The 18,955-nt window shown below is 37.0% G+C and overlaps 1 protein-coding gene across 5 annotated transcripts in view; it reads left to right on the top strand.

Moving 5' to 3' along the window:
• LOC123634982 (WD repeat-containing protein 47) overlaps window positions 1-17,404 on the top strand; it is a 59,802-nt gene extending 42,398 nt beyond the window's left edge. For 3 of the 5 annotated variants that reach the window (XM_045546691.1, XM_045546689.1, XM_045546690.1), the window contains exons 10-15: window positions 2,331-2,488; window positions 6,712-6,881; window positions 7,412-7,588; window positions 8,643-8,774; window positions 13,632-13,850; window positions 16,061-17,404. In XM_045546691.1, coding sequence (XP_045402647.1) covers window positions 2,331-2,488; window positions 6,712-6,881; window positions 7,412-7,588; window positions 8,643-8,774; window positions 13,632-13,850; window positions 16,061-16,203 — 999 coding nt within the window. In that variant the 3' untranslated portion in view covers window positions 16,204-17,404. The remainder of the gene's footprint in view (window positions 1-2,330; window positions 2,489-6,711; window positions 6,882-7,411; window positions 7,589-8,642; window positions 8,775-13,631; window positions 13,851-16,060) is intronic. The other 2 variants (XM_045546693.1, XM_045546692.1) reach the window with 1 other exon arrangement.
• The last annotated feature ends 1,551 nt before the right edge of the window (window positions 17,405-18,955 follow it).

Below are 18,955 nucleotides of genomic sequence, written 5' to 3'. Positions count from 1 at the left end.
ACCCAGGGTTTTGGGGAGGCTGAGGTGGGAGGATCACTTGAGCCCAGGAGTTCAAGAGCAGCCTGAGCAACACAGACTCCATCTCTACAAAAAATTTAAAACTTAACAGGGCATGGTGGTACACACCTGTATAGTCTTAGCTACTTGGGAGGCTGACGCAGGAGAATCACTGGAGCCCAGAAGTTCCAGGCTTCCGTGAGCTTTGAGCATGTCACTGCATCCTAGCTTGGGCGATGAAGCAAGACACCATCTCATAAAAAAAAAGAAAAGTAGTAGTCATTATTGTAGTGTTATGTATTTATGTATGTATGTATGTTAGTATTTGTCTCAAGGTAGTTGAGCTCTCTGGGCTTAGTGAAAAGGTTGCCTTAGAAAGCACATTTGGACATCTAGAGATACTCGTATTAATAGCCTTGGCACATGAATTGGGGCTCTGCACTACTCTCTGAACTCTATGGTTAATTTCAGATATAATTGATATCTCCTTTGGGCTTTTCATCAATACACCTGTATTTTTGCTTTGGAACTAGACATCCTTCCCTAACTGGTATACAGCTTCACCATATCTTAGTTCAATTTTAATCCCATAAACAAAGTTATTATTTCAGATGTCAAACAGTTAACATAAATGAATAAAGTCAATCATTTTCATGATAAGCACATAGGAGTATTTGTTCTTTGCAAAATAATTAAACAAGTGCAGTGTTTCCAGTCCTTTTGATTTTCAAGAAAAGGTAGAAATCTAGATTTGAATGTGAAATCTCCTATTTTTAAAATGGCAACAAATTAAAAAACTTTTTAAAACACACTGGAGGAGAGCAAATAAAAGCAATATTTATGGCTTTTGCTATAAAGCAAACTTTAGTAATTATTAATGTGCTGTAGGCCTTTTAATCATTAGTCATTTTCCTCCCTTTTATCTACTCCACGCTATTCATTTTATAAAGAGTCACATTCCTTGAATATGGATTAACGGATAATGTAGCATTTCCAGTCAAATAAATTCATATGAATAACATAGGAATGCAATTCAATTACATGAGACAAACAGTGTGACACATTAGGTTTGCCCCCTACTCCTCCAGTGAGGATGTACTGCATGAATACATAAAAGCTTAGGTAGGGAGAGCATAGTCCTTTCATTGGTATAGTTATTATGGGTCCTAGAGCTCTCAAGATACAACCAGAGCAGAAGTGATTTGCCTTTGTGTGTGCACTTGACATTCGTACTTCCCAAAGACGGGATTTGGTTGAGTCTGTTGACCACATCCAATCTGGAGGTCCCTGTTCCAGGTCCGGTAAGTCCTGGTCAGGATAACAGAGTGGTTTCAAATGACGCCAATAATAGGAGTCACCAAAGCTTTTATACAGAACTGCTTCAACTTGTCTCTTCGGAAGAGATCTGTGGACAGACAGATAAGTTGACAGTTTAAAATAAAATGAAACTCAAATTAATGTTCTGTTTAAAACTATTTTTACAGTTTTAAAAGGGTATTTTATTATAATTTCAGTTTGAAATACTTAACTATTCACTGCTGGAGATAATGGTAAACTTTCTTTTTTTAAGTGGACTAAATAATAGTCCTTTATACTTCCTAATTTTAGAAACACAAATGGGCCAGGCACGGTGGCTCATGCCTGTAATCCTAGCAATCTGGGAGGCTGAGGCAGGAGGATTGCTTGAGTTCAGGAGTCCTAGACTAGCCTGAGCAAGAGTGAGACCCCATCTCTACCAAAAACAAAACAAAACAAAAAAACCCAGGCAGGCATTGCAGTGCGTGCCTGTACTCCCAGCTACCCGAGAGGCTGAGGCACAAGTACTCCTTAGAGCCTAGGAGTTGGAGGTTGCAGTGAGCTATAATAATGCCACTGCACTCTACCGAGGGTGTTCCTTCTCAACAAAAACAAACAAGGCAACTCAGCACCCGTCCTCACAACCTCCCACCCTTTCATTAAAAAAAAAAGAAACACAAATGATGTTCTGTTTTTTGTTAGAACTTCTATATATGTGAGGTATTTTTTCTCCTTGATGGTTATGGAGAACTTAGTATGAGAATAAATGTTTATTCTTATATTTTATCTTAATAAGTGAAGACAAACTTGAATATTTATGAACTATCTGAGTTTAAGTTAGCAATGAGTAGTGAAAAATAGAAAAATTAGGGTTAATTTGGATTTGCCACTTAACAAGACTATATGATTGTAGGTAGTAAACATAAAATAACCAAACAGGAATAATACAGTTCAGATGAATTTAAAATGAGGTAAAAATGAATTCATTCAAATTCATTTTTTTGAGAGGATGACTTTCATATTTATTCTTTCCATAGGATGACAAATCAAAAAAGCAGTTTGTTTGTATTAATACCTTAGAAGACACACAAGCTGTTAGAGCAGTGGCTTTTCATCCAGGTGGTGGTTTATATGCTGTTGGTTCAAATTCAAAAACTCTGAGAGTATGTGCCTATCCAGAAGTCATTGATCCAAGGTAAGGAAAGGTGGTTTGTATTGTCATTCTTGCCTTAGTTTTTAATTTAGCTATATGGGTCCTTTTTTCAGAATTACCATTCAGTAGTGTTTCAGTTCTACCTTTTCTTCTATTAAGCTTTATTTTCAGTGCTTAGGAAATACACTTAAGTCATTGATTAACTGTATAAATTTTTTTCATAAAGTGTTTTTTACTAGGCCATTGTTCATTGTTTAGTCTTCCTTATTTTCATTGCTTTTGTATTTTGTTTTTTATCTGAAAAGTCCTTATACAGTAGTCCCCACTTATCTGCAGGGCATATGTTCCAAGACCCCCAGTAGTAGATGCCTAAAACCTCAAATAGTACTAAACCTTATATATATTATGTTTCTTCTATACATAACATATCTACCTATGATGAAGTTTAATTTATAAGTTACGCACAGTAAGAGATTAGCAAAAATTATAATAAAATAGAATAATTAGAACAATTTACTATAATAAAACTTAATGTGTATGTGTTTTCTCTCTCTTTCTTGAAATATTTTATTGTCCTGTACTCACCTATTTTGGAGCTGTAGTTGACCATGGATAACTGAAACAGAGGAAAGCCAAACAGCAGATAAGGGAGGGACTACTGTATTCTAATTAAATTACGTAAGATAAAGACAAAGTAATACTAGTTATAGACTTTGAGAGAATACAGATTTCTTACAGTAGCTTCAGAGAAGTATTAGGTTGGACTATATGAAATTGCTGATATTTGAGCATCTTAAACCTACAAAAATTAAAATTTTATTTGATCAACCTAATAATGATTTTACCCTCTTATTTTAACAGATTAGGGGATTTGAAAATAAAGGCATATGTCTTTAAAGACATATGTCATTAAAAATGGACATATGACTTAATCTATTAGGTGTACAACTAATTCTTTAGAGTTACTAAGAAAGCAAATAGTTTAGATGTATCCTTACAGACAACTGAATTGAACTCTTTACTCTTTGATTAGGGAGCCTTTTTGTTGATCTATTTGTTAAAACTTTTACTATCAAAATACTACATGGGAAGCTGAGGCAGGAAGATTGCTTGAGCCCAGGAGTTTGAGGCTACAGTGAGCTATGATTGTGCCACTACACTCCAGCCTGGGTGACAGAGTGAGACCCCATATCTAAACAAATAAATAAATTAGCATGACAAAGATCATGAGCTATTTGATAGATTTTGTGATTAGGGAAATGAATGCCACAGATGGAATAGTTTTCATACCAATAGACAAAAACAGCCAAACAAAACAAGCTATAAATCTTTGAAAGTTTTAATTATGAAAAGCACTACATGTCATAGTATGTTTTAGATATTTTTTGCAACTCTTAAGACTTTTTATTATAACTCCAGTTTGGGGAACAGAGGGGTGGGATTTTTCATTTGTTTGCATTTGGGCTATGTATGTCTAATGCCAGTAATTTTGGCTTTTGGACTGTGGTAGCATTTAAAGATTGGGAAAGAGACTAATAGGGCCCATGTTAGATGGTAGTATTACAATTTGTTGGTGCTCATTCTATTATATAAGTAGAAATACATGAGAGAAAATGGCAGAATTCTAGATCAGGTAGCAAAAAATAGCAATAATTATGGAGCTAGAGCCAAAGGTTTGTATGTTTAGGGTTAACCTTATCTTAACTGTTTCTCATCTTTTATATTTCTTATGCTGGCACAGATATTTCATAGACTGTGAAGAAACTGACATTTATGAATATAAATGCTTTTATTTAGCAAATATATTTTGAGCTCCTATGTGCTAGGTACTATGACAGCCTATAGGGATTGTTGTGTGTAAAACAAATATGTTTACTAACTTCATGGAACTTCTGGGTTAGTAGAGAAGGTGGATATTATATCAATGAACACAAATAAATATAAGTATACATGGTGGTAGGTGTTAGGAGGAAAAATTACAAGGTGCTATAAGAGAATAAAATGGGGATGAGGTTGGATACAGACTGGCAAGTCAGAGCAAGGCCTCTTTGAAGAAGAGGCATTAAAGGTGAGATCAGAGGATGAGTAGAACCTAGCCATGTGAAGAGAAAGGAGAAGAGTAATACAGAGGGACCATGAGGTGAGAAAGAGTTTGGCTTCTTGAGGAACTGAAATTAGATTGGTTGGAATATTGTGAGCTGGAGTGTGATAAGGGCACAGAGACAGATGTGAACTAAATTATGCAGAGCTTTCTAGCCATTTTGGATTTTATGCTGAGCACAGTGGAAGCCACTGAAAGTAACAGATCAAGTGTGATCTAAGTGTATTTTGAGATGATCACGGTGGCTATGGATCAGATGGTAATAAGAGTAGGCACTAAGACAAAAGCAGGAGGCTGTTGTATTAATAGTTGATGGCTAGTGTGATGGCAGTGGATATGGAGCAGAACGGGTGCATTTGAGATAAAATCCGTTTAAAGAATCAATCAGTGGGACTTGGTGATCATTGTCTGTGCAGCTGAAAAGAGACTCTTCTGATCTATTCTCTAGATCAATATTAAACACTTTCTAGGTATTGGAGGTTGATCGATCTTCTTTGTTGTTTTAAAAAAAATTTTTTCTTAATTATGAAAATTCTCAAAAACCCAAAGTAGATAGACTAGTCCACTGAAATGCAATAGTTGTCAAGATTTCTGTCACAGGGCAGGTACAGTGGCTCATGCCTGGATTCCTAGTACTTTGGGAGGCTGAGAGCGGGAGGTTTGCTTGAGGCCAGCCTGAGCAACATAGTGAGACCCCCATCTCTACAAAAAAAAAATTTTTTTTAATTAGCTGGGCATGGTAGTGTATGCCTGCAGTCCCAGCTTCCCGGGAAGCTGAGGCAGGAGGATCGCTTGAGTCCAGGAGTTTGAGGTCGCAGTGAGCTATCATGCCATTGTACTCTAGTCCAGGTAACAGAGTGAGACTTTTGTCTTAAAAAAAGAAAGACTTTTGTCACATTTGCTTCATTGATCCTCTTTGTTTGCTAAAGTATTTTAAAGTAAATCCTAGATATCATGTCATTTCACACTTTCATCCTCCAGGGTGAATCTCCAGAAGCATGTACATTTTCTTCCATAGACTTGATTTTATCATTGTACCTAATTTGAAAATCATTAGTATCATATTAGTCTGCACTTTACAGTGCAGATAAAATGCTATTACTCCACTAAGACACTATTACTGCACTAAACCAATGTTTGACCGCCATTAAAAGCCAAACTCTTGAGGAGTGTGACATTTAGAAACCTCCACCAGCTGAGCTTCTGGCGCATCACCCACTATATCCATCCCTCTCAGTCCACTGAATACCTCACGTTTATCATCTCCAGTGCCACAGACTCTTTCCCAGGCTGCATGCCAGCCAGTACTTTCCCTACTATATTTTATTTTCACTCAAACTGTTCCCCTGCCTTTCAACTTTTTCTGTAAAATTCTCCTTATCTGTTATGGCCCAGTACTTTACACTGGACTATAACAACTTATACTTGCCTTAGTGTATATGGGTAGTCACCACAATATCTACTTGTACCAGATTTTAAACTCTGGACAGAGATCTTGCCTCCTTTATTTTTTATCCATTCCACATCTCCCCTCAACCCTAGGCACATTGTTTCTCATATGTTTGATAAATGTTTATTGGATTTTTAAAATTTGTGAAGCATTAACTCTCTTTTATTTTTTTCTTTTTGTTTCCAAGTTTAAAATCCATGAAAAATATGAGAAATGGAGATTTTTAAGAAGTCATATATCCTGTTCCCTATGTGATCTGAAATCAGAGTTAGTTTATTGTGGCGTAATGGTTTACAATTTCACTTTGTGGACTTTAAACATGCTTTTATTTTGTTTTATTTTATTTTTTATGGTAGAGAAAGCCATATTGTCTTAAAGTGTGTGAGCCTTGATTGGTTACTGCTATGAAGAAATCAACTGTAAAAAGATGTTCAAATTAGGGAAATTTGCATGTTATTAAATGATATTAAGAAATTATCGTTAATTTAGTTCTGTGTAATAATGACATTGGGGTATGTGAGACAAGTTTTCCTTTATAGATGTATAAATATGCTTTTCATTTTACTTCTTCTACGATTTTGAAAACGGTTAGTAACCTGTAGCCTGATACTCTTTTTGCTCCCTCGCTCAAGAACAACCATAATGTAGAACTTGATATTAACTAATTTTAGCAAGCAAGAAATTGAAATAACTTTCTGTAATTTTGTTTTTCAGCGCACATGACACTCCTAAGCAGCCAGTGGTACGTTTTAAAAGGAATAAACATCATAAAGGATCCATTTACTGTGTGGCCTGGAGCCCTTGTGGACAGTTATTAGCAACAGGATCAAATGACAAATACGTTAAAGTGCTGCCCTTCAATGCAGAGACTTGTAATGCAACAGGTAGGGCCCAAGTTTGTAAGCAGCAGTTAGCTGACCAGTGTACACCTTATGTTTTCTCCATGTTGTGTCTCTGTATTGTCTTTAATGAAATCTAAGAATCTTAAAGAATTTTTCTTTACATTCTAATTGTTTAGATACATTCATGAGGCATTATTCTTTTTTAGTAAATCCTTACAGGTGGCCAGGTAATGTTTGAGCTTTAGAAAATTATCAGAAAAACAAGTTACATAACTATCAAAATTGTATTAATGGATATTTTCTAGCAATCATCTGTCTTTCTTTTTCTACGGGATAACAGACAAGAAGGTAACTGTACAAATTAACTCTATTTTAGGGATGGTAATAACTGTCTTGATTTCTTGAAGTTCTTTGCCCAGGAAAGCAAAACTGCATATGATATCAATCCCTAAATGAAAATATAAACCATACCACCACACCGTTCTTCTTAACCAGTTTTAAGGCAGTTTAGCAATTTCAAGTTATCACAGTAAGTTGAGCAGAATTTTTTTTTCTTTTAATTCTTATTGCTGTTTCAGGACCAGATCTGGAGTTTAGTATGCATGATGGGACAATTAGAGACTTGGCCTTTATGGAAGGCCCAGAAAGCGGTGGAGCTATTTTAATAAGTGCTGGAGCAGGGGATTGTAACATTTATACAACAGATTGTCAAAGAGGACAAGGCCTCCATGCTTTGAGTGGACATACTGGTATGTAATATCAGTTTCAAGTGCTGCTTTTCTTTTTGTTCAACCTGTGCTTTTTTTCTTCTCTGCATTTTCATTTATGGGGTATATTTCATCAATATGTATCTTTTCAAGACAGGAAATTTTTATTTCTAAAATTTAAATTGTGAGCCTGGGTACGGTGGCTCACACCTGTAATCCCAGCACTTTTGGAGGCTGAGGCGAGAGGATCACTTGAGGCCAGGAGTTCAAGTCCAACATGACCAACATAGTGAGATCCCCGTCTCTACAAAAAAATTTTTTAAAAAATTAGCCAGGCATGGTGGTGCGTGCCTATAATCTTAGCTACTTGGAAGGCTGAGGCAGGAGGATTGCTTGAGCCTAGGAGTTTGGGGCTGCAATGAGCTATGATCGGGGCCACTGCACTCCAGCCTGGGTGACAGGGAGAGACCCTGTCTCTTTAAAGAAAAAAGAAATTGTGAACTTTGGATAACACCACTGTAACAATGATAGCTAACCTTGATATTTCCCTACATGCTAAATCCTTTAGTTATACACATAATTCCTTAATATAATCCTTACAACCACTTTATGAGGTAGGAAGTTTTATCCCCATTTTATAGGATGAAAGGATAAAATGACTTGTCCAATATCATAAAGTTAATAAGTGGCCAAACTAAGATATAACCCCAGGTTTGCCTCTTCAAAAGCTGGTAATCTAACCCCACAAGCCTGTGCTTCCTCCATGGAAAAGTTGCCATAATTTCAAATGATAATGGTAATTTTGTTTCAGTGCTAATCATGATGTCCTGAAATACTGAAAGAGCCTATTGTACTAACGGGGTCACTAAAGAAAGACTGAGTTTGTTCAGTGTGGTTTTGATGTTGTGTATTTCACTGAATTTTAATTTTTTTTGAAAAATTGTTAATCTACTTGATATATGTAGAAAATCTCTATCACATAGTATATTTGATTAACCAGACAATCACTTGCCCAGTAATGAGAAGTACTTAGCTTTGAATATATTATGGAAAGGTATTCTCCCATGGTAATAACTGAGTATTTGATCTCTTATAGGGCATATTTTAGCACTTTATACCTGGAGTGGCTGGATGATTGCATCTGGTTCCCAAGATAAGACTGTTAGATTCTGGGATCTTCGAGTACCAAGCTGTGTTCGTGTTGTTGGCACAACATTTCATGGAACTGGTAGGTTTTTCTTTAAATGAATTTATATGAGAAATAAACCTTATAAATTACACTAGCCTATTTCCTCTCCCCTGTGGTTAAAAAAAAAATTAGAAAAAATGGTGAAATAAATACTTGCTATTTTATTGATTACTTTCAGTTCTTTCAAAATGCTTTTATCTGTTAACTTTATTTGTAAAAATAATATTCAGCTTAGGAAACCAAGGCCCAGGGAAATTAAATATAATGTTCCAAATTATCTGTTAGCAGGGCTATTTTAGAACTCAGACCTTTAAAAACATTTTTTTAAATGCATGCATATGATAAACGTTGAAATTAAACAAAAGATTTTACTGTTTTCTTTCCATTCCTATTCCTTGGTTCTTTCACTAAAGGACCAGTTTCTTATTTATTCTTCTAGAACTATTCTATAAATATATAACCAGAAAGTTTATATATATCGTAATCTTCCTTTTCCCATAAACACAAATGCATGAATCACACACATACAGATGGTAGCATATAATACAAATCTTGCTTTTTAAACTTAATAAGTCTTGGATTATTCCACGTAAACCCAGGCTATTGTTCTTTGTATCATATCACCTTTCAAAACACTGATATCTAAGAGTGACACAGAATTCTGCCATTGTCTTTATTTTTATTTTAGAGTACCTTTTCTGCCTTTGTAGTTTTTTTTTTTTGTTTGTTTGTTTTGTTTTTTTGAGACAGGGTCTCACTGTGTTGCCTGAGCTAGAGTGCAGTGACATGATCCTAGCTCACTGCAATCTCAAAGTCCTGGGCTCAAGTGATCCTCCTGCTTCAATTTCACGAGTAGCTGAGATTACAGACACATGCTGCCATGACCTGCTAATTTTTCTATTTTTTGTAGAGATGGGGTCTTGCTATGTTGCTCAAGCTGGTCTTGAACTCCTACGCTCAAGTGATCCTCCTGCCTGCCTTGGCCTTCCACTTCCTTTTGCAGTTTTTAATAGCAATTTTATGGCACTATTCCAAATGAAAAGGGCTGCATTAAATTTTTAATTTTGTGTGTGTATGTATTTTTTTATGCCTTGGGTATTCTTTTTACATTCATGGACCTTTTCTATACTTTTATTCAAACCAGATATGATTTGTTATGGCAAATTTGAGTCCATGATGATTGATTTACTAAAGTTTAGTTTGTATCATAATCAAAATTAATGTATAAGTTTAAAGAACCAAATGGTTCAATAAGCCTTTTAAAGAAAAATAGCATTGCCCTCATTAGTATAATGTAGACAATGGCTACTGATCTAACCAAAATGGATATACGAATATTGAAAAGGTGTGGAGAGAGGAAGAATGTATTTGGATGAGGGATGATGGGAGTTGGAAAGGCACATGAAAAAGTGACTGAGCTCTCCTCCTCTTCTGTACTATGTAGAGACTCAAATTTGCTATAACAAATTACATCTGGTTTGAATCAAAGTGTAGAAAAACGTCCACGAACATAAAAAGAATACACAAGGCAAATTTTATAGAATTGGCAATGCCAAAAATTACTCTCTTAACCTCCTATTCCCCGCCCAGCTCTCACCTCAATTTTTGCTCCCTTTCTTACTTAGATGTCTCAAAAGTCTTGCCTATGTATACTGTTACTCATTTCCTCACCTTAGTCTTTAACGTAACCTGGTTCTTGCCACAACCATTCTAACAAATGCTGGCTTTTTCAAGATCACCAACAAGTACATGTTGTCAAATCACTTTTTTTTTTTTTTTTTTTTGAGATGGTCTTGCTCTGTCTCCCTGGCTAGTGTGCAGTGTTGTCATCATAGCTCACTGCAACCTCAAACTCTTGGGCTCGAGTGATCCTCCAACTGTCAGCCTCTCAAGTAGCTGGGACTACAGGTGTGTGCCACCATGCCTAGCTACTTTTTTTATTTTTTGTAGAGACAGGTCTTAATCTTGCTCTGGCTAGTCTTGATCTCCTGGCCTTAAGCAATCCGATTGCCTTGGCCTCCCAAAGTGCTAGGATTACAGGTGTGAGCCACCGCACTGGCTTTCAAATCACTTTTGTATCCTCACTTTACTTCAACTCTCAGTGACATGCAACACAGTTGACCTCTTCTACTTTTCTTTTGGACTTTGTATTCTTCTCTTATCTTTCTGGATAATTACTCCTTCGCTGGTTCTTCCTCTTTTACTCAACCTCTAAATTCTGGCATTCCCTGGGGCTCGAGACTCTAGTCTCCTTTCTTTCTCTAGATGATTGCATCCATTCTCTGGCTTTAAGTATAACTCATATGCTGAAAGACTTTAAATTTTTATCTCTAGCCCCAAACCTATACATGCCAGGCTCATAATTCTAACCCATGTACTTGATGTCTCCTTTTGGATATCTTATATCTCAAACACAACATGTCTTAAACCAAACTACTGATTCATGACCTCTTGCCACAAACAAAATTGCCCCTGACCTCCTGATCTAAGCAGTACCACCCACCAGTTGTACATGCCAGAAACCCTGGAGTCTTTCAGAATCCCTCTTTTCTTTCCTCCAGTATTCATTCCATAAGCAAATCCTGTTTTGCTTATGGATTGAATTTTTGCCTCAAAAATTTGTCTGAAGTCCATCTACTTTTCCACATTATTGCCACCACTCTAGCATAAACCACCACTCTCTCTCAAATGAACCACTGCAATAGCTTCCTTAGACTATGCACTTTCACTTTTGCCCCCTCCAGTCTGTGATCCACATAGAAGTCAGAGTACTCTTTTGTAAAAACAAATCCAGTCACTTCATACCTTACAACACTTCAGTGACTTTTCATTTCTCTTAGGTTGAAGTGCAGACTGTTTATCGTGGCCTACGAGACTCTCCTAATTTGGCATTGCATGCCCTTCTAGTTTCATCTCAGATCACTTGCTTTTTTCCTTTCAGTTCCTAGAACGTGGCAAGCCCTTCCCCTCTCCAGTGAATTCAATGCTATTTCCTTAGCCTGAAATGTTCTTCTTCTTGTCTTCTCAGGGTTAGGTCCTTCTTAGCTCTTAACTTCACTATCACCTGGCCAGAATGGCCTTCTCTGACTGCCCTAATTGGGGCCCCACCATTATTTTCTATCACTGAAGTCTTATTCTTAAAATTATGTATTTGGGCTAGGTGCAGTAGCTCACGCCTGTAATCCTAGCACTCTGGGAGGCTGAGGTGGGAGGATTGCTTGAGGTCAGGAGTTTGAGACTAGCCTAAGCAAGAGTGAGATCCCGTCTCTACCCAAAATAGAAAATTTAGTCTGTTTTGTGGTGGTATGTGCCTGTGGTCCCAGCTACTAGGGAAGCTGAGGCAGGGGGATCACTTGAGCCCAGGAGTTTGAGGTTGCTGTGAGCTAGGCATGGCACTCAGGGCACCAGAGTGAGACTCTGTCTCAAAAAAAAAACCAACCAAACAGAAACCTGAAGTGATGCTTCATTATCTACAAGAACAAGTTTAAACTCTTGCAGTTTGAGATCTAGGGTGCTTGATGGTCTGTCTGGCCCTAATGTGCCTTTTTATATCTCAATTCCCAGCTGTTTTTCATGTTAACTTCTGTTAAACTGAATAGCTCCAGCCATACTGACCCACCTGCCCTTGAGCGTTTAATACTTTTCCCCCTAAACCTTTTCTCATGTAATTCTTCCTGTTTATAATAGCCCTCTTCTCTGTCAAAATTTCAAGAAAATATTCAATTACATGTGTACATGTGTGTGTTTATATATGTATACACGCACATTCTTACACTGTTTACTGTTTTTCAAGATCTAATGTAAGTCCTATTTTTCTGTTAAGTCTTCCCAGACCTCTTTGGTCTACAGCAGTGTTATTCAACCTAGTTTTCATAATTGTGCCCTCCCTTAAGGAGGAAAATTAATTTTTTTCTTAATAAGAGAAATTAAATACTAGGAAATAAGATTTTATTGAACAGGGTTGAGTTTTGGAGGGCCCACAAACCACTGTTAATGTTAAGAAGGCAACTCTGGCCAGGTGATACTGAAGCTAAGAGCTAAGAAGGACCTAACCATGAGAAGACAAGAACATTTCTGGCTAAGGAAATACCATTGAATTCACTGGAGATGGGAAGGTCTTGGCATGTTCCAGGAACTGAAAGGAAGAACCCGTAAGAACCATTTTGTGTCCCCTTAGGGGTACAATTGCCTCATTGGCTTTAGCCAAAAGGTTGAGAAGCAAGGTATTACCTTCATTGGGAATAAGTGGTCTAGAGTTGGGCTCTAACCTTCGGACTCACAGCTTATTTTCTGTTCATTTCCTATTGGTAGTAAATCATGTGTTGCTTTAGGGCATTTCTTACACTGTTGTTTTGAAATATATTTTGGGGAACAGTCATTCTCTTTTATAGAATAAATTGTTGCCCAATTCTAAAAAAGGGGATGGGAAGAAAAGAAGGAATAAAAATTTTTTAAATATATATTTTTGTTATTGAATTTTTTGTTCCCCCAACTACACTCTAGCTGGGTATAGGAATATGTCTGGAGATTTACCTAGCAGTGAAAACACTGGATTAGGAAAAGTGGTTTCTCCAGCCTGGCTCGTTTATTGTACTATAGATGATGCTGTTCCAGGGGGTTCTCTCAAATGACAAAAAATGGACTTTCTCATTCCTTACAGAATCTTGCTTTATGCCTTGCCCCTAAAAAAAAAGGACACATTTTCAAAACCAAATTACAGGGAAAAAAAGGGCACAAGTGTTTATTGGTTGATTTTTAATTTGGATTTTTCCATAACTGAACAGTATTGATAAGCTACATTAAATCATTAGTATATGGTTCAGTGAACATAATTAGCTATGTTGTAATTCAGGTATATTGATTTTTTATATTTAAGCTTTCATTCCCCCCCTACAGGCAGTGCCGTGGCATCTGTAGCTGTAGATCCCAGTGGCCGTCTTTTAGCCACAGGTCAAGAAGATTCTAGCTGCATGTTGTATGACATAAGAGGAGGAAGAATGGTACAAAGTTATCACCCTCATTCCAGTGATGTTCGCTCTGTTCGCTTCTCCCCTGGAGCTCACTACTTGCTAACGGGCTCTTATGATATGAAAATAAAAGTGACAGACCTACAAGGTGATTGCTTTTACTCTCTTTGTTTTTACTTTCCTATTCTACTTGAGACCTTTATTTTTTGTTAATCTTGTGTGATTGACTATATAATATTTTCAAATCTTAATTTTATATTATTTACTGAACAGATTACTGAGACTATATTAAGATGTAGTCTAGAAAATTATTAAATAAACAATGAATAGCCTTATTTTTATTGTTAGTTTTTAACATATTTTAAAAATCAACATTTATTATAGTTATAGCATATTCTATTATGAGATAAATGATGGATTTATGTATTCTTACTAGCTCTACTTTAAAAAAATCATTAGTGTATTGTCTGTGCAATTAGGTCTTCTCTATCTAGTTTTATTTTTAAACATTCATTAAGCAAATATTTATTGTGTACCAAGTAGGGACATATAGGTGAATAAGACAGCTCCCTCCTTGATGGAGCTTATATTTTAGATGTCAATAAAAAGTAAACGAATAAACAATAATAATTTTAGGTATTGGTAAGTGCTATTTGAAAAATTAGCATGGTAGGCCAAGCGTAGTGGCTCATGCCTGTAATCCTAGCACTCTGGGAGGCCAAGGCAGGAGGATCACTTGAGGTAAGGAATTCAAGACCTCCCTGGGCAAGGGCGAGATCCCCATCTCTACCAAAAATAGAAAAAATTAGCCAGGTGTTGTGGCACACACCTGTAGTCCCAGCTACTTGGGAGGCTGAGGAAAGAGGATCGCTTGAGCCCAGGAGTTTGAGGTTGCCGTGAGCTGTGATGATGCCACTGCTCTTTACCTAGGGCAACAGAGTGAAACTCTGTCTCAAAAAAAAAAAAAAAAAAAAATAGCCTGGTAGTAGAAGATAGTGACTAGGTAGGCAGGGGAAGCCTATTTTAGATATGGTAATTAGAATAGGTCTCTCCAAGGAAATGCTGTTTGCACAGAGACCTGAATGAAGAGAAGGAACAAGCCAGGCCAGGACCCTAGGAGAAGAGCATAAGTATAAAGGTGCTGAGGTAGGAACAAACTTGGCATGTTCATGACTGCAAGAAGCCAGTGTTCCTGGAACTTAGTGAACCAGGCGAGAGAGAGAGAGACAGAGACAGAACAATAAATCAGAGGTAGGGTTTTATAGGCATTTTTTAAAAAAATAGGCTTTTATTTTTAAGAGCAGTTTTAGGTTAACAGCAAAATTGAGACAAAGACATAGAGAATTCCCATATACCTCCATCCCACACATGCATAGCCTCCTCCATTATCAGCATCCCGTTCCAGAATGGTATATATGTTATCATTGATGAGGTATAGGCATTTGAAAAAGTATAACATGAAGCCTTTGGACAATTTTAAGCCAGGGAGTGATATGATCTGAATTACATTTTTAAATAACTTTGAGTTCCATAAGGGGAGTGGATTGCAAGGGGGTCAAGAAGTAGAGTATAAATGTCAGCAAAGAGGCTACTGGAATAGTTCAGGTGAGAGATGATGGTAGCTTGGACTGACATGGTAGAGGTGAAGGTATAAATAGCAAGAAATGACTCAATTGGGGATATATTTTAATTTGTTTGGATTAGATTTGGGGAGTGAGGGAAAAAAATCGATGATTCCTAGGTTTTTGGCATGAGCAACCAGATGGTGCCATTAATTGAGAGATGAGGAAGATGGGTGAGGGGCAGAACAGGTTAAGGGAAGAAAATCAAGAGTTTGGTTTTAGACAAGTTAAAATGACTATCAGGCAATCAAGTGAGATGCCAAATGACTATTTGGATACTAGTCAACAACTCAGCTAAGAAGCCAAGGTTGGAGATGAAATGTGTATGTATCCTAAATATTTAGATCACAGTGCTAGATGCAGTTTCATAGGAAGTTAGGTAGAGAGGGAACAGAAGAAATCTGAAGTCTGAGTCCTGGGATTCACCAAACTTTAAAGTCAGGAAGAGAAGAGAAACCACTAAGATGGAATGACACTGAAATCAGGGAGAAGTCAAGCTGAGTTTCAAGGAGAGAGTGGCAGCTGTGTCAGATGTTGCTGTGTATGTGTTACTAAATACTACTAACATGAGTAGATGTTCAGTGACTTGTCCCTGTGTAAACCTTTCAATGTATTGTATTAATGCAGTTTAGGATTTTTTATACTGTAATGTCTTATAGTAACAAGAAGTCTGTTAAATCTGTACATATACTTATTTTGTTTTGTAAATCAACATCTGTTTTCTTCTTTAATTTAGGGGACCTCACTAAGCAGCTTCCTATCATGGTGGTGGGGGAGCACAAGGACAAAGTGATTCAGTGCAGATGGCACACCCAAGATCTTTCCTTCCTGTCGTCCTCTGCAGACAGAACTGTAACCCTCTGGACTTACAATGGATAGAGTACAACTCATGTCAGTCTATGCAGTGAAAGCACAGAGACTTAAGACTATTGACTTGTAAAAATTACAAATCTGAAGAACATAGACTGTCCAGGAAAGTGGTTTAGCATGAGGAGGCCCCCTTCTTCCCATGTATACTGTTGAGAGGTATTGGGTGGTGTTATTCTGCAGTGCTTTCAGTCTTCCTTGTGAGCTCGTGCTGCTGTGACCTGATATATGTAGTCTCGTTGCCAAAGTCTATGCAAGAGCTCTTATGTTGTTGGTGTGCACTCCAAGTTGAGGTGGATGATGTGTTTACGGTTTAGTATTAAATGCATTCCTTGGTCTCTGCCTAAATAACAGTTTTATATAAACATTGAACTTCAATGATATTATTACATGTAATGCAACCAGGTTCTATCCAGATTAAACATAGGTGTTCAGAAATTACTTTTACTCTTCTCACAATCCCATATTGTTATCACTTGTCTTCTAGAGGTCAGAATTTTATATGCCACTCAAAAGTTACATGGTTATTTTCACTTGAGGATCATTATGGAGTTTAAAGATAAATGGAAAACTGCTTCTTAGTTCATTAAGGGTATAGGCCTTTTCTTTTTTCTTAAACCCAGGGATATGATTACTATTTTGTCACACAATTTTGTTTCAGGCTAAAAGGTAAATGTGTTTGCTTCAGAAACTTGTTTTTCAATTTTTTGAATGCAACAAGATACCTCCCTTCCAAACTGCACTGTAGAAGCAGAACTGCAGCAGTTATGTGATGCAACACTTGATGGTACAGTAAATTTAATGTCTAGCATTTTTCCTCTTAAAAATTAAAAACTTTGTCATAGACCATAGCATGGCTTCAAATGCTATGTCTGCATGATCATTTAAAATGGAAAATTTAAACTTTGCACTCCGAAAGCTTATTTGGGTTTTTTTTTTTGCACTGTTTTGTGTAACGCAGAGTAATGATTTTATTTCTATGGCATTGTAGATCTTAACATTTATGTATCTTTATTTTCATATTGTACAGTAATTTTACTTTAAATTATTAAATAGGCTATTTTATTTATTTCAAATGCAGTTGTTTTGGTTCTAATTGAACTGTCTGTGCACTGTATGTAGCAAGCATTTTCAGTCTATTATATACAAGTAGAAAGGGTATTAGAAGTGTAATTGTGCTATTATTTCAATAAAGACCTCTTGACACTTAAAACTATTTGTTTCTCAGAATCTTTGGTTTTCAATTTAGAATGTTATTTTTCCAGTTTACTTGGAGGAAGTGTGGTCCATTGGATGAATTCCATAATCAGTTTCTTATACATTTCTTTCTTTCTTTCTTTCTTTCTTTCTTTCTTTCTTTCTTTCTTTCTTTCTTTCTTTCTTTCTTTCTTTCTTTCTTTCTTTCTTTCTTTCTTTCTTTCTTTCTCTCTCTCTCTCTCTCTCTCTCTCTCTCTCTTTCTCTCTCTCTCTCTCTCTCTCTCTCCTTCCTTCCTTCCTTCCTTCCTTCCTTCCTTCCTTCCTTCCTTCCTTCCTTCCTTCCTTCCTTTCTTTCTTTCTTTCTTTCTTTCTTTCTTTCTCCTTCCTTCCTTCCTTCCTTCCTTCCTTCCTTCCTTCCTTCCTTCCTCCCTCCCTCCCTCCCTCCCTCCCTCCCTCCCTCCCTCCCTCCCTCCCTCCCTCCCTCCTTCCTTCCTTCCTTCCTTCCTTCCTTCCTTCCTTCCTTCCTTCCTTCCTTCCTTCCTTCCTTCCTTCCTTCCTTCCTTCTTTTTTTTTGAGACAGGGTCTCACTCTCTTGCCCAGGCTAGAGTGCAGTGGCGTCATGATAGCTCACTGCAGCCTCAAACTCCTGAGATCAAGCAATCCTCCTGTCTCAGCCTCCCGAGTCTGTCTCAGCTTCCCGAGTAGCTCGGAGTATTGTGTACCACCATACCCAGGTAATTATTTTTTTAGAGACCAGTTCTCGCTCTTGCTCAAGTTGGTCTCAAACCCTGAACTCCTGGCCTCAAGTAATCCTGCCTTGACCTCCCCAAGTGCTAGGATTACAGGTGTGAGCCATTACCCCTGGCCTGTAACATTTCTTTCTAAAGTTCTACTAATTTGCTTTTTATTCCTTGGCAGCTATATAATTTTTGTATGTCTTCTATCTCTTTTATACAAGATTTTAGAGAAGTTTCTATCCTGAATATATTGTGAAACGTGATTAATAAAAGCCTAGCAACATGTGCAGAGCACAAATATGTTGAATTAGGTACTTCAACATAGAAAGAAATAAAATCTAGTTAGCTTGTGGGTATTCAATAAGGACACAGTTTTCGTACCTCTCAGGCATGTAGAAGGGAATTCTGCCAAAAATAGATTCTGGTCTCACCTCTAGTTTACTTCCATGCTGAATTTCACACATTTTAGATAGTATAACAGGTCATTTGTGTTAAGTCCAAAACTAGGAAAAAGGGCAATTTCTTAATACAGATCAGTTCAAGTTCATGGTAAAAAATGTTGATGAAATTATGTATCCCACCTTCATCACTGTCAGGGAGAAAACTTAAAGTTTTCCTAGATATGAGGTGTAGAATTCATTTACTGCAGTGCGTTAGATAATAGACACCAGAAATGGTTTTATTTACTTCAATAAATAACTAGTTACATATGTCCTTTTTCTTTTGCCTCCACACTGTCTTCTGTATGGGGGTGAATAGATTCTTTGAGGTTTACATAAAAGAGAAAATGAGAGGACTGAAGTATCTACGCTCACTGGCCCCTTCTCAGT

Source organism: Lemur catta, chromosome 3, assembly GCF_020740605.2.
Source record: "Lemur catta isolate mLemCat1 chromosome 3, mLemCat1.pri, whole genome shotgun sequence".
In the NCBI taxonomy this organism is placed as follows: domain Eukaryota; kingdom Metazoa; phylum Chordata; class Mammalia; order Primates; family Lemuridae; genus Lemur; species Lemur catta.
Note: the sequence above shows the minus strand (reverse complement) of the source record. Positions and strands in the feature narration are given on the sequence as shown.